Here is a 15,335-nt window from a genome sequence, read left to right as displayed (position 1 = left end):
CAACTCAGCTATAATTCTTCTACACAATAAGTAAACTATTAATGTTTAAGATTAATAGCCTGTTTCATGAACAAAACTGCTATTATATTCCAGAATAAATAAAAAAGCAGAACCCTATTATCACTCATTTTAAATTACTGATTCCCTAACACCAAATTTACCTTTGATGCTGGGACTGAAATAGATGTTTTTTTAACTAATCTATATTTATGTCATTTAGATTTACTCACTAAGGAAATACATTTGTAACGGTAGTTTATAACAACAAGAAATTGTTCATATTCAGCACTTTATGATAAGCCAAGCTTAAAGGCTTTTTTTTCTAAACAAAAGAAAGAATTAAAGCTAAAACAAAGGGTTTCAAAAGTGCAGAGACAGTGTGTAGTGGAAACTAGGCCAAAAGAAAAACAAATCCCCAAAGCTGCAAATAAGTTATTTCAAATTTTATTTTAAAGTTGTCTGGAAAGCTAGCAAGAGGTTACCATTTTAATCTAAGTATTATAAAAAGAAAGAACACCATTGCAATTCCTGTTCAGAAAAACAACTACACCACAGTAACACTTAAAAAGCAAAAATGTAACACCTTCCCAGCAAATTTCACATTTATCAAGCAGATCAGAACATCTACAATACAACTAAGAACTCATATCCACTCGTTTCCTCCACACTCTGTTGAGGTGAACTTCTTTTAATGACTTACATGAGACCTTGACTCCCGGGGCAGCAAGGAGCACAGGGTTTGCCTGTTCCGGTTATGGGCATCAAAATCCACAAATATGACAGACCAAGAGCAGCCCTGTGAACACAATGTTGCATTTGTTTAAGGCATAGGGAATAAGCTTAGTGCATCCTGCTGAAACTCACTGGTTCTGTGTTTAATTTAGTTATGCTGTCATTGTGTGGTAGCTGAAAATTTTAATCAGAAAACACAGCACATTATCAAGTCAAAAATATTTTGGTTTTTAAATATAATGAAGTCTAGCCAAAATTAGATGGCTTTTTCACTGATTAGTAATTATATGAATCATTCAAGCTATTAACTCTTCTATTAACACTTGAAAAATGAGGCCTGTATTAAGGACGAATAAAAAAGAGTAGTTGTTCTTCCCTGTGAACACAGGAAATGTTCAAAACAGTGATGCTGAATATTTCATTACAAGTCAGTTAGAATACAAACAATTGGATATTCAGCACAGGTACTGCTTTGGAAAAGGACCTTCATAGCAAATAAAAATGGCCTGCTTTTCAGTTATTGTAAGGTCTACATTATCAACATCCACTCCTTGGTAAAATCTACTTCCTAATAAATTCAGTAATTTTACACTATATTTCTCTGTCAACTTCTTGATACTTTCTGAAACACTAAAGAAAATTCCCCTGGCTGAGAGAGAGTTTAAACAGAATCAATAGCATTTAGAACTATTATCAGTAGGTAACTTCTTGCAAATTCAGCTTTGTTAATGAACAGATATCTCTATATATGTTGCAACTGATAATCTCAGGATCACTCCCCCACTGGAAGACACAGACATTGTGAATTCATTCCACTAATGGTCATAAATCCCAGAAATTTTCATAAATCCACCAAATTTCTCCTAAACAGCAGTCAGTTTCTTTGGTATACTACGTTCCTAGAAAGACTGCTCCAGAGCCCACCGTTCTAATGATTAAAAACTTTAATTTCCAGTGAAATTACTACATAAATACCTCACCATTCTTCTTTGTGTGCCAGTGCCACTACCCACTGAGATGCTTCTCCAGAATTTTGTTCTTACTTACACTTTACTGCACTCTAATTATATATAGTTATCCAAAAAATACACAGCTTTTGCTTTACTAGGGAGAACAAAACCCTAAACAATTTTTTCCACTGTCCTCATGGAAAACAATCTGAGTCATTCTAGCAAGATATACACTGACCAGTGCTGCAATAAGAATGTACACAAATGGTCACATTGACTTTGATTGTTTTAACTTTCTTCTTAATCCAGATTCTGATTATTCACAGTTCTCAAAACTCACCTACAAACTCTGAACACAACCTGCCTACACGTGCAGTTCCAAAGTCTATGCTGCAGGGAAGGATTCTCTGGGGATTCAGGGGCAGATTCATTTGCATTTTCTAAACCCACAAGCATCTTGTCTGACAAATGAAATATTTTTCACTTCTCTAAAGACTATAAGCTTCTGAAGTAAGAACACCTTACAGAGACTTGATTTATGAAAAAAACAATTAAAATTGTTTTTGCTCAACCCAATAGAGGGCATGCAGCTCATACACAAACAACTCTGCCCAGGTCAGCCTTTAATGTGTTCCTCTTGCTGTGAGCACTGCTCCCCCAGCAGTGATTTCTGCAGGTTGTACCTGTGCAGCTGCAGGTACAAACAAGTCTCTAGAGGGGCTCAAGGGGATTTCTCAAAGCCATGGGAACACAGCTGGAGCTAAGCACAAAGGCAAACTCTGCACAGACTGAAGGTCAAAATGGGTTCTGTTAATGCCAACTACTGATCTTGGAAAGAAACTCACAAAGTATTTAAATGGGTCTTGCTTCAGCAATTTATTCATGCTTTTCAGAATTCAGAAAAAAAATTGAAAAAAACCTTAACAGCCACATTTACTGGTGCTTTAAACTGTTGGGAAGGTAAAAATTACAGATAAATGTTATTTCTGAAAGAATAACAATGAATGTACAATGTCTGATCATTACTGAACATCCTTACTACCTCCTAGTTCTGAACACGACATCAGCTTTTAAAATGTATGGCATCTCTCTTCCATAGATACATTTTCTAAACCATTAATTTGGAAGAGTACTCTTTTATTTTAGCTACAGACTACTCTAGGTATAGCACCAAAGAGAAAGATGCACATAGAAGGGGAATGAATACACAGCAGATAAAAAAGTCTCAGAAAAGGCTTGCTTCCCTAATTGAGCCAAGCCACATAAAGGATGAGAAAAGACTTTATAGATGTGCAACACACTGAAATTAAAAACAGTAAAAAAGTGGGATTATAGAAAAGCAGTTTGTTCAAAGTCTTCATCAAAAGCCACCTGAAGGAAGCAGACAAAAGGAAGGTAATGCTTGAAGGTGGAGGTATATTCTAGTGTCAGCAACAGATACAGTTCTGAAGGAAAAAAGTATTTTGGCAACAAAACTCTTTTTCAGACTAAGCTACAACCACTTTAGAATTTTTCTAAGGAAAAATCCCAAGATGTGATAGAAAGGGCACTAATAATTTTATCAGATAAATTCTGTACCTGAAACAGCAGCAACCAACTTTCTTTAAAGCTGGAATCTAAAAAACTGTGCTAGATACTTCTCAATATCCTCTGATCCACTCTGTAAATCATTATTCCTAACAAAAAAGGAGGGAAAATAAACACTTCTGTTACCTGATTTCCAAAGAGATTGAAACCATTAATTGCTTCTAAAGCTGCTTTGGCCAGTCCCACGGAGCTGAGGAGAAAGCAAAACAAAAACCCAGAGGTATCACAACTGAAGCCCAGGCTAAAATTTCACACACTTGACAGCTTTCAGTACCATGATCTTTTCTTGATTTGAATTTTATGCTTAACCTTTATGTTACTAAAATGATGATGCAGCAGATTTGGGGTTGTTTTGGTGGCAGTTTGTTTTTTTTTCTCTGAAGTACTACTCAGCATTTTGTCTTCAAATGTCAGAGACCATCTCAATAGAGCTTCTGTTCTCACCTTGCTATCAGATATTGGCATTATGCATTTCAAGGCCTCGCTAATAACAGAGAGACAAAAGATTTAATTCAGCACAATTTTTCAAACCAGCTCTCAAGCATTAAACTTTAAAAGACTGATTTCTAGCTTTCAATATAATAAAAGAGCTCATCAATCTGAATTCACAACAGAAGGATTTTTGTATGTCAACCATATAGTGGCACATCCATCACAAAGAAAACATGACCCAGAAATTCCATCAACAAGACTTCAAGTTAGCACTCACATTTTAAGACACTATGGATTAAAATCACTAGTAATTATATAAGTTAATAATTAAAATTCTATATTAAAATTATTTATTAATCATTATGTAAATGCCACAGTACAAATAAAATATACATTTTAACAAAGTCTTTTCATTTAAAAAGTGTAGTTTTATATTTTCCTTGTGATTATTACAAAATAAAAGTGAAGAAGCATTCTTCTCCTTTCAGTTTCACTCCTCTCTTTTTCTCAGTTTGAAAGAACACATAATTATAGATAGGCCAACTTTACTTATGTCCATTCAACTGAGGTAAGGAACTAGAGCATTAACATACACATGAAACACCACATTCTTTGCATGTTGATTCCAAAATTCCAGACATTACGGTCACAGGGCACCTAAAAGTGAAATGTTAGAGGAGCTATTTCCCAACAGTGCCAGAGTTCACAAAGAAAGTGAAACAGCCCCAGGTTTGTGACACTTCTGTTGAATGCAAACACTCAGGTAGGGACAGGCCGTAGCTCTGCCTCTCAGTGGGGACAGACAAGTGCAGGGCTGGGAATACCCCAGAGGTCCAGCTCATTAAACACCTTTTACATTCTCTTAAGCAATCTGGTAAAACAGACTTGGAGCATCCACTGAAACAAAGCCTAGTTTACTCTGTTTATAAAATTAATTAATGAAACACTGAGTTATAATAAATATTCAGATAATAAGCACTAACAATTCCCCCACATCTATACAGAGGAGTTGTGACTGTGCTGACAAACAACTTCATCATCCAGTGCCCCACCAAAAAATTTATAGACATTAAATTGGCAGAAATCTGCAAACAGGGACTGTGCTTTAATCTTTATTTTTCTATACTCCATGCAGAATGCTGGCATAGAAGCAAACATTTTACCTTACTCTAAATAAACTGAATTTTACTATCTATTATTGTAAAATATGAAATTTCAAATGATTATTAACAAATCCATATTTTAAATATGGTGTCTAATTATGACTACACGGAAAATATTGAATAATTCAATGTAGTTACAGAATTTTGTTTTTTAAGTATTATTTTACCTGTGTTGGTTCTAATATTAGAAATACTTTAGACTGATTTCACACTTTATCATTTATAAACCCCCATACTCCTTTCTTAAATATTGCCAGAAATAATACTCCTGGGTTTCAATTCTAATTGTTCAACAAGAGAAGGCTGACCAGCTTAACCACAGCCTGCTCTGAGCAGCTGCCTCTGCTTGGTGTCTTCTGATGCTGAAAGCTTTTAGAGCTGGAGAATGAGAAGAAGAAATAAACTGACTCAGAAGAATTGGGAATGTAATTATTTTTCTGGCTTTGTTTCAAATACTTAAAACAAAAAAAGTAATTGTTCTAAAAATTGTTTTATTCTAATTATCACCTAGCTATTGATCAAATAAATCTGTATGATGACTCAGAACAGAACTTTTCAGAGGAATTCAGTGTTATCAAACTGCATATACAGAAGGTAAAAATCAGAGCAATCCTGCACACTGAAGGCTGTATAACATGTTAAAATCTCGTATTTTCTTTTCAAGTAACAGTCCTAATATCAACATGATATATTTTCAGAGTGAGAAAAAAGTTACTGCTAAAAGATAGAGAAGTAATAAATGTTCAATTGGTATTCAGATAACATAAAACTACTCCATCTGTCTACATAATAGGATGATACTGTTTGAATGAAATTCAAGGCAAACATGTATTCCTTCCTTGAAATCATCTCTACTTTGCAGACTCAGTCATTATTCTACAGTAAGACTAATTTAGTAATTTACTGTAATTTATCAGCATTTTTCTACCTCTAGTTATTGAAAGCCCTTGGAGACTTCATTACTCTCACAATTATGTGCTAGTGACCATATAAACATCCCAACATTTTCAATCAGCACAAACACAAGTACTACTCAGATTATCCAAAGTTTTATGAGTAAATGACAGGAGGAAGTCCTTTAAAAGAAAAAAGAAGTCTGTGAAGAGCCTTTGCATCAAGTGTGCCTTTACAAGAGCAAACAATCACAGCACAGCACACTTCAGGACTGTGATCACACTTCACACTCGTTTCTTTCCTACTGATTAATGCCTTCCTGTTGGGAAAATTGCTAAAGAGGTTCTGTTATAAACATTATGCTTGTGTCTTTGTATAGAAAATACATTCCTCATACTCTACAATTTAGTAACAAAAGAAATTGTGTGTCTTAACAGAATTAATTAATGGCAAAATGTATTTTAATAAATGTGTTCCTTCTTCAACTCACTAAGCCACTATGAACAAACTGTACTGACCTGTGGGACTCTGTCTGGATAAAAAGGTGTTTACTAGGAGATGGGCCCAAAATAAAACCAAACCCTCTTAAAATTTCCCTCTAAAAATTTCACAGGATCATGAAGTCATTGGCCAGAAGGGACATATGGAACTCATCTAGGCCAACACAAAACCTCACTTGAAGTCCAATATCAAACCAAGACCAATTTAAGTAAACCACAACCTATACTAGATGAGTCTCACAAATCTCCAAGAACGGAGATTCTGCTTTGAGCATTTTGCTCTTTCCTTCTCTGTGCTTCAAATGAAAAGGCTTTTTCTTAATGTCCCCACTGAACTTTACCAGGTGCAATCCTTAAACCTTATTGGAGCTGCCAATTATTTTAATGTGTCAAGGATTATCAAGAGCAGCCTTGCAAACATGATGCCATTGAGTAACATTTGACCTTGAGCCATATTTAGGGCAGGGGAAGATGAGACTAATCTAGAGAAACCACTTCCAGCTTGCTAAAAGAGATTTAGTGAACACACTTAAACAACATCCATAATTCTTATTAATTTTTAATTGTTGGATTCAACCCCTCAGTAAAATACCTAAGGGCAAATACTAAAATTTGCATATTTTTAGCAATTGTAAATCAAAATACACCTAGAAGTGTATCCACCCTTAATCCTCCTCCTGTTCAATTTCTTGCCTCCATCTGAATGCTCTGAATTTCAACTGGAACATCAAGCACCACAGAAGACGTGAAAAATAAGGAAATGAGAAAAAAAATTCTACATCACTAATAATTTTGTAAGTATATAAGCCAAAAAAGAACAAGGACAGCACTATAGCAATGTGCTATATACTCCAGAGGAGAACAAGACCCAGGCCCTGCAGCTCCAGATTTGGAATATGAGGATGCTGCACTTTGGCAATTTCCTAATTCTCAGGGTACATATGGGAGGTGTCAGAGGCACTTTGCACAGCGACTCAGCAGATGCCTGCAGAGCAGCTGCATCAAATGGCTACAGGACAAATTAATTTTTGTCAAGTTCAGCTGTATGGGAAGGGATCACACTACAATAAAAGCTGGTACAAATCTTGCCTTTGAACCAATAAAAGACATCAATTTGCATACATCAGTGAAGACGTGCTCCACAGAGTGTTCTGCTATTCATCATTTATCAGAAGTGTTTGGAGCTGTACTAAGAGAAAATACCGAGGCTGTGAAGGCTTAAAATATCTGCATCTTTTAACATGGGCCATAATGTGCAGCTATTATTCACACACTGTATAATATTTTCTTTGAACAGAAAGCCTCTTTCAATAAAATACAAGAATTACCTACTCATTCTGAAAGCAAACACAGCCTGTATGGAGACTTCCATCACAGACTTTAAGGGTCAGGAGTGCACCATCCTTAACACTGACCCTGAAGAGAGCACTTTGGGGCTCATAGAAGACCCACATACATAATTTGTGAGTAGACCTCATATTCATAATTGCTTCATCAATTTAAAACAAAAGGGGTTTTATAGCTCTCTTTGGTAGATACAATTGGAACATAAAGTATAAAGAATATTTCAGTGCAACCAGGGCTTTCCCCAATAATATCTAAAAATGTCTTTTGATGCATGTTGCCCTTCCATTTTTCCTGATTTATGAGACCCAGGGAAATTGCCTACCAGCTTTCTATAGTGAAGGAGAGTATCCACATGTACACAAAGAATGATAAATAGAGGCAATACTTGTTTCTGATGACCAAAGTCTACTTCTTGCATTAGGACCAAAATACGTGCTTCCCATTATGCTAGCTCAATGATCTGTTAGATTGGCCCAGTCCATCTCACAAAACTTTACACTTAGAAAAACCAACCTATAAATGTCATTCTAGATTAAGACAAAACAATATGCCCATTTCCATCTGTTTAAAAGATGCTCAGTTTTCCCTGAAGAAAATTCACATATTGAATAACCAGAATGCTGCAAACAGGAGACACTGGAGTTTCAGTGTTCCTTTTGCACATTTCTACAAGGTGAGATGTGGAAAGAAGCATTTGTTTCTTTATGTAGTCATGTAGCTCATGTAGTCTGGCATTTGACAATTTTACAGACACAGTAGGAGAAAAGAAAATCAGCAGTCATAAAGCAGATTATATAACAACTCGAATTTTGTTTGTTTGTTTTTGTTTTCATATTGATAAAAAGGTTCTATAAAAACCCTGGAAAAAAACCCTACATTAAGAGTATTGCTGTAAGGATACGTAATTATATCTATAGGTTAAAATATACATGCTTGCATGTGGGCTAAGAAAAATAATTCATTCTCAAAAGACAAGACAGTTTTCTTTGGCAATACTGAAGATTGTAAAAAATGTGTATTCCTTGCAAGCCCTTGATAATAAGGATGATCAATAATGTTTTTCAAATCCAAAGATATCCAACCTATATCCATTTTTATGATTAATAAAACCTCAGAAGTCAAAAAGTGAAGAAAACAATAGCAACACTAGGAAAATCAAGTTGTCAGATTACAGATTTGATCCTTCAAGGCAGAAAGCACATGAGTGATTTCACTGAGGTGAGCAGGACACCTGCAGCGTTAAAATGCTACCAGCATTGCTCCCTGTCCCTGACAGGGCTCAGAACTTGCAGCATCTGAAGAACCTGGAAAAGAGCTTGGCACTAGGCTGCTCTCCAGTGTACAGCACCTTCTTCCCACCATAGCATAGAAGAGAAAATCTAAACTCATGATTCTACACCTGTTTAAAGCAGGATATTCCTAACCAGTTTTTTGAATATGATTCCAATCCCATTGCACATGCCTCAAGACCCTGAGTTGTTCTGAGCACAAGTTTCAGAATTATATACATGCAGCTGCACATAATTATTGGAATTTGAATACTTAAACAGCTAAGCATCCATGTGGTTATTTCAGCATGCATATCATGATGAAATTATCTTCACATTTTCCCAAAATACATCCCTCAGTCTTTAGAGAACCTAATTTAGTTCAAACGGTATTTTCATGCATTATTATTTTTAGCTCACCCCATTATGAATTCTTTTCAATCATTTACTTGCTTTGGCTAAAAGAGCTACATTTGCTCTCCTACCTTGAGTGCAGCTCTGGACTGCCATTGTTATATTTGCTGCCTCTTTCCCAGACACCAAAATCTGGTACCCGATAGGCTCTCTCCACACAAAACACCAGATTCTGGATGAAGGACACCTACAGGAAAGAAAAGTGAAGGAAATGAAGGCACATCTTTTCTGTTTTTTCCAAAAGACAAACTTGTTATTCCTGTAACTGTTCTTTCCATCCTTTTCTGTCTGATCTCAAAGGATGATGTTCCCAAGTTCAAATATTCTCTTTAAAACTAGTTTTTAATCACAATATGTTAAGAGCTGTCCCAACTGAGATGCCAATGTGAATTTATGCAGAAGTTGCAGCAAAGGCAGGGATAAAAATGATTTCATATTCAAGACACATATTTAAAGAGCTCCTAAAAGGTGATATTTTGATCTTTTCAAAAAAAATCATCCTAATAACATCAGAAACCAAAACAAAATTAGAACACAGAAATCCTGGTGCTTTTTCTTGATTCATTTTAAGAGAACTGATATGCCAAAGTTCTATTAAATAAGCTCTAGATAATATATATTTATGCAGATTCAAACACATTCCTTTATAAATACAAATAAGACACTAAACCAATTTATTATAATTAAAATCTCTTCTTGGACCAACACATTTCAACTGAATACCAAAGTACTGGAAGGGTATTTTAAGGTATTTAAGATGTATTCAACTATAGCTAGGAACTTATTTAAACAGATAATTTTTCCTGATTTACACTATTGAAAGAGACATTTGGAGTTGCTTGACTGTAGAAAAATGAAATTGAGCAAAAGTTTTATAGTTCACTTTAAAGAGTCCACAGGTTAGAACTTTTGAGAAAATGTAACCAGAAGCACAAGATTTACACTGGTTCATCTCCAAAGCAGGGATTTCATCCCCCCACATCCAAATTATTCTAGGGGTTTGTGGAAAAGAAAATACTGCAATGGCTATAAACCCAACCATACTGAAGAACTACAGAGAAGGATCCACTTTGCTAAAAAAGTGTTTTGGTTTTTTTTTAATGAGCTATGTAGCAAAACCCAAATCTTTTACTGAAAGATTGTATACGTTTCTTCTGTCTTTTTTCTCCATTTCTCTTTAAATTTTAAAAATTTACTATTTCAGATTTACTCTTTATATTTTTTATTTACTCTTTTAGCTGATACCAGTCCACCACCAATGTTACAATTCTAGACACACTTGTCTCTATTTAATGTCTCTGCTAAATTTCCCTATGAAGAATACAAGAAAACCCTATGTCACTTCAACTATGCCCAGTATATTCATTCATCCCTGCAATTTAGCATTTGGTTGTACTAAAATGGACTTTCTCTGAATGAAGCCAGAACACCCAAATATTAAGAGTGTAGCTTTTCCCATGTCTATCAATAACTGAAATTTATAGGAAGGAGCAAATAGCACCACGTAGAACATATAACCTTACGGATTACTTTTTACCAGTGATGATGTTTGGAACACAGGGCAAAAAATGGTCCATTACAGACATTTTCTGACATTACCTAGGGTTTCCAAACAGCAGATTTACATCAAAAAAGCCATCAAATAGCTTGTTGTAAACCAAATCTTCAGAGAACAAATTATTCATATAACAGGCATGTAAATGCTATAACCAGTATCAATGCCATGGCACTTACAGAAATTATGGGTTGTGCCTTAAACTTATTTATCCAAAACTGAGCATGTGGAGATGGAAGTGTAATAAAGAGTACACACCCAGCATGGATGCCTGCAAATACTCATGGTGCTGGATAATGTGTGGCTATCTGCTCTCATTCATACACTCACATAGTAATACACTGCTCTTTGCAGGGATGCAAAGATGCAATTAAATTAACTTTTCCACCGCCAACAGATGAAAGCAGATGGTAACTCACTGACAGAGTTACACCCATAGATTCTTGACACCCATAGAGTTACAGCTGCCACACCTGCCATGGAGGGGCAGCATTGCCCCTAAAACCAAGAGCTCTGTGCACAAACATTCCCACAGCCAGTTTGGCAAACAGCGCCCATCTGCCAGCACCCAGCCCTCTGCTGCCAGTCTCCTGCAGCCTGCAGCCAGTCTCCTGCAGCCAGCTCCCTGCACTCTGCAGCCTGCAGCCAGTCTCCTGCAGCAGCCCCTGCACCCTGCAGCCAGCCCCCTGCCTCCTGTGCTGCTCCTCCAAGGGGAAGGGCCTGAACCCCACCTGCCCTGGGGCATGGAGGAGGGACATCCAGCTGTGGGTTTGGGCAGCAGAGTGCCACATTGACACTGCCACCTCACCACTGCCACACCCAAGCCATGGCCACTGCCACCCGGCCACTGCCACATCCTCTGGACACACGGGAAACCTCAGAGATTTGACCATCAGGTGGTGTTCAAAGATTCTGACAATTGCTGAAGCCACACACAGCTCAAAAGAAAGTGCAGGTCTGTGGTAAAAAAACCTGAGTATGAATCTCCACAGTGCAGAGATTTAGAGGGGACAAGGAAGAGGAGAATAACCACTGACTGGAGAGTCTATCAACATGCACTTTTTCTGCAGAATCTGTAATTAAATGCAAACATCTGGAGGATAACACAAATTATATATCAAGCAAACTAAATGCTTAATTATATACATTTGCTTCCTCACAGATATAAAGGCAGTTCAGAGGAAATAATATAGGCCTATCATATGGTCTAAGAAAGAAAGAAGACATGTTGCAAAATTTAGTTTTCTAATTATGTAAAAAAATAGATTACTGAATATATATGTTATAGGAAAATAATGCAAATTCACTATTACTGGAAAAATCTGTCTTTTTTTTTAATAGTAGTACTGCAAGAACATTTTTAAGGCAATACAGCAGCAACTATCAAACAGAACAGGGTAAATTTAAACAAATCCAGATTAAGAAAATTGGAGAAAAAAAGAATTAAAAAAGTATATACATCTGTGCTTTCCATTCCAGTTTCAAAACATAACCTCATTTTAGAGCAGGCCAGCAGGTTGTCCTGATATGACTTGTACTCAAGCCAAGGCTATTATTATCTTATTTACAGAAGAGTTAACACTCTCTACAAACATCTCTTACTATGATATAAAATTCTTTTATTTTCTATTAAAGATATAGCAAAAATTCTTAGCACCCACAGAATCATATGTGTTTGAAGAAAGCCCTGTGGCTTCCCTGAAAATTAACCCCATTCTTTATTATAATGAATTTTCATTGGACAGGATGAACTGAGAGTTTAAAATAATGTGAAAAGTGAGAACATAAGTAGGAGTTAATTAATTAATTAGTTAATTAAGAAGTTAATGTAAGTAGTAGTTAAATGTTCTAACAGACCTTTTAATTCTTGACATTGCAGCTATCAGAAATAGCAGAGAACTAGAAAACTTTCAATGTTGTGTTACATCTACTCTTTGCACACCTAACATGTTTTTAGCTATTATTTCACTATCCATTCAATCCGTTAATTTTTTTGAGTTCCACTCAAAGCATAGAATACCTACAGTGTATTTTCAGAACAATTACTTTGCAGTAGATAATGAAATAAAACCCAGAAAAAAAACAAACAATTTGAAGCATGTTTTAGGACAGGAAATCAATTTGTACCTCATCTGTGTTGTAGATTATCTGCAGCCCCGAAGAGATCATCTCAACCAAGTAGAGGAGAAATAATGACACAGCATTGATCTAGAGTAATTAAAACACATAAAGGAAACTATAATTAACTTTATGTTTATTGGAGTCATGCAAAAAAAATAAATGTGGTATAATTCACTAACAAAAATGATCCCACTATAAAAGACTTCTGCTTCTTAAAAATGCCTGGATCTAATGATGTGGAAACAATCAATAGGAAAAGGTGGCACAAACAAGCATTGTCCTCTAGAATTTCTGATGTTTTATAATCTTTTAATTTCAAATTGTGCTAAGAAAATGCTCTTCCTTATGCACACTGCTTTGACCCACAGGAAAACAAGCTGTTTTCATATATGTTACATATATGACACGTTTACATATATGATAACTCACTTTAGTGAGTAGGTTACCAGAAAGGCAAGCAGTATATTGAATGGTGCACAGCACACCTAGAAAGCAAATCACTTCTGCCCTGGTGGGAATTTTGGCATTATCAGCTGACAGGAGAATTACAACATTCAGATATGATCAGATATGTGAAAAACTATATTATTTAGTACCCATACACAGCATTTATTGTAAACAGTAATTATCTTCAGCAGCTGTACAGACGAGCATCATAATGTCAACTCAGGAATCAAAGGAAACTGCTGGTTTGATTTTTATTACAGAACTTTCCTACACTTGAGAATTTGTACAACTTCAATAGAGAAATTAAGTTTATCATAGTATGAGGCATGAAACCACAATCCCATTACATGAAATTTAAAGAAACCATCTAGAAGAAAAAAAAGTGATTCTTATCTGGAACATAGCAGATCAAAAATTAGGTCCAAATTCTAAAAATCCATAAATATTTAAAGACAATTGACTACGGTGTCTTAATACAAACTGAAAAGCACCAAATACAGCAATAAGGGCTACATAATATATTCAATGTTTCCCAGCTGAGCCCTCTCAGTTACTCTGTATTCATGTCTCCACAGAGCTGAAAACCCTCTAATTTTTGAGGTATGCAGATGACAGATGGGAATGTGCATTTGTGTTTATGGGAAGGGTTGAGCTGCCACAAAAAACAGACTTTAAACTGTCATACAATGTTCCCCAGGTTCCCAAATTGTCTCCTCTTATAGATAAAACATGTGCCTTCTCAGGAAATTTCACATAGTCCAAAATGCTAACTTAAGATAACTCCATAAAGCATTTTCCCCAGAACATGCATTTTCTGAATCCAACACATTTACTGTACAAACTATTTAAGTAATACTGTCACCATGAAATGAAATAATCATCAACCCACTGTGTCAGTTCTGAATAATTTGACTAGCAATTTCTGAGCTAAAAGATGTGTGCAGACTTATGGAATGCAAAATAACAAGATCATGAAAGCAAAGGTGGGTCTGAAAGTAAAGAGAATGGGAAATAAAAGGAGTAAAGATTAAAACTCTGGAAAATGAGAGACAATAAAACAATCAGTTATGCATAAGTCTGACTAGGAACCACTATGCAAAGCAGTGAACAGTTCCTAACTGTTGTCAGTGTACATTAAATGAAGGAAAATTGCTCCAAATTATGGAAAATTAAACTGAAAATATCCACCATAAGATTACACTAAATCTTTCACTTTCCTTACTACAACATTTTTTTGCCAGGATTATTTATTGACAGCCATCTGTTGGTTTCAAAAAGAAGCAACTTTGTAAACAACCAACCATCTACCTCTGCAATCTCAGTTATTTCAGTACCTTCTGACCAAAACATACCATTCAGTTATGTTTCGAAACACTCTGTCTTTTCAGCAGAAGATGAAAAAAGCAACTAACTCATTTTACAACACACAGCACATCTAACATAAATCTAACCAAACTGAGACAGCTGCATTATGGAAGAATGAAGACAATATTATTAAAAAATCAACCAAATTTAAATTTACAACAATATACATGTGTTACCTGAAGGTGACCATACTCCTCATGTGAAAAGACCTCATCTCCAGTCTGTGCACTGAACACAGAATGCAGACATGCAGATGGTTTGGGGTCTTGTTTAAATTTCTGAACCTAAAGATGAATGAAAGGCAAAACATAAAAGCAAAGGCAGTAATTTCACTATGTTTGGCAACCACAAATTCACCATATACCTTATTTTAAATTATTATAACTATTGTTATTATTACCAAACAAAAAAATTTCTTGATCTGACCACTATGTAAGCCTTATAATTAAGCGTCTTCTCAGAACAATTAATTAACAAATAGCTGGTAATTAAATTAAATCAATCTGTAACTCTTCAAGTCATGCTTTCCTCTCCAACAAATTTCACAATTTTCTAATCAT

General features: G+C 35.5%; 1 protein-coding gene across 7 annotated transcripts in view; it reads right to left on the bottom strand.

Annotated features, from left to right (window-relative positions):
* Positions 1-15,335, bottom strand: part of PHKB (phosphorylase kinase regulatory subunit beta) — a 70,020-nt gene that overhangs the window by 41,890 nt on the left and 12,795 nt on the right. For all 7 annotated transcript variants that reach the window (XM_077786320.1, XM_077786319.1, XM_077786318.1 and 4 more), the window contains 5 exons: positions 14,952-15,059; positions 12,970-13,050; positions 9,359-9,474; positions 3,396-3,459; positions 701-796 (listed from right to left, as the gene is read on the bottom strand). In XM_077786320.1, the coding sequence (XP_077642446.1) occupies positions 701-796; positions 3,396-3,459; positions 9,359-9,474; positions 12,970-13,050; positions 14,952-15,059 (465 nt within the window). The remainder of the gene's footprint in view (positions 1-700; positions 797-3,395; positions 3,460-9,358; positions 9,475-12,969; positions 13,051-14,951; positions 15,060-15,335) is intronic.

The sequence above is a fragment of the Lonchura striata genome, chromosome 13 (assembly GCF_046129695.1).
Source record: "Lonchura striata isolate bLonStr1 chromosome 13, bLonStr1.mat, whole genome shotgun sequence".
NCBI lineage: Eukaryota > Metazoa > Chordata > Aves > Passeriformes > Estrildidae > Lonchura > Lonchura striata.
The sequence above is the reverse complement of the archived record's forward strand: the minus strand, read 5'-3'. Positions and strand labels throughout refer to the sequence as shown.